This window comes from Fulmarus glacialis, unplaced genomic scaffold, assembly GCF_000690835.1.
Source record: "Fulmarus glacialis isolate BGI_N327 unplaced genomic scaffold, ASM69083v1 scaffold28101, whole genome shotgun sequence".
Lineage (NCBI taxonomy): Eukaryota > Metazoa > Chordata > Aves > Procellariiformes > Procellariidae > Fulmarus > Fulmarus glacialis.
In genome coordinates, this window is record NW_009191298.1 from 1 (window position 1) to 466 (window position 466).

The 466-nt window shown below is 68.0% G+C and overlaps 1 protein-coding gene across 1 annotated transcript in view; it reads right to left on the reverse strand.

Annotated features, from left to right (window-relative positions):
* Nucleotides 1–346: 346 nt before the first annotated feature.
* The window catches only part of LOC104083238 (peptidyl-prolyl cis-trans isomerase FKBP10-like), a gene marked incomplete at its 3' end in the record, with an annotated part of 2628 nt that continues 2508 nt past the window's right edge, over nucleotides 347–466 (reverse strand). Inside the window, exon 7 of the mRNA XM_009586654.1 lies at nucleotides 347–452. Coding sequence (XP_009584949.1) covers nucleotides 347–452 — 106 coding nt within the window. The remainder of the gene's footprint in view (nucleotides 453–466) is intronic.

Sequence of the window (466 nt, forward strand, 5' to 3'; positions counted from 1 at the left end):
CCCTGGAAGAGGAGCGCAAGGAGAGCTGCTGGGAGAGCTGCTGGAGTCCCGCAGCGCTGGTAAAGCCTTTCCCTGCTTTTTCCCATGCCCCATGGCGTGTCCGTCCCTCGGAGCCCTGGCTCTGCACGTGTTGGCATCAGCCTGTCCCCTGCCCATGACACCCCCTCCCAATGCCCAGAGCCCTGGGGATGGAGGTGGCCCCTGGGGTGAGGAGCCGGCCCCACCTCGCCAGCACTTTCCTGATGTCAGACCCTCGGTGTGCCGGTGCGCAGAGCTGCAGGAGGGGATGCCGCAGCCCGGGGCTGCGCCGTGCAGGCATGCCGGACCCTGCGGGGCTGCCCTTTACCTGTTCCGTTCTCCCCGTAGGCCAGGTGTGGGGGGACGACCACCCGCCGCCTCTCTCCCACGCAGACCCCTTGCAGGCCCTGGTCCATGCCGGGGATGATGTAGCCCTTCCCGATGTAGG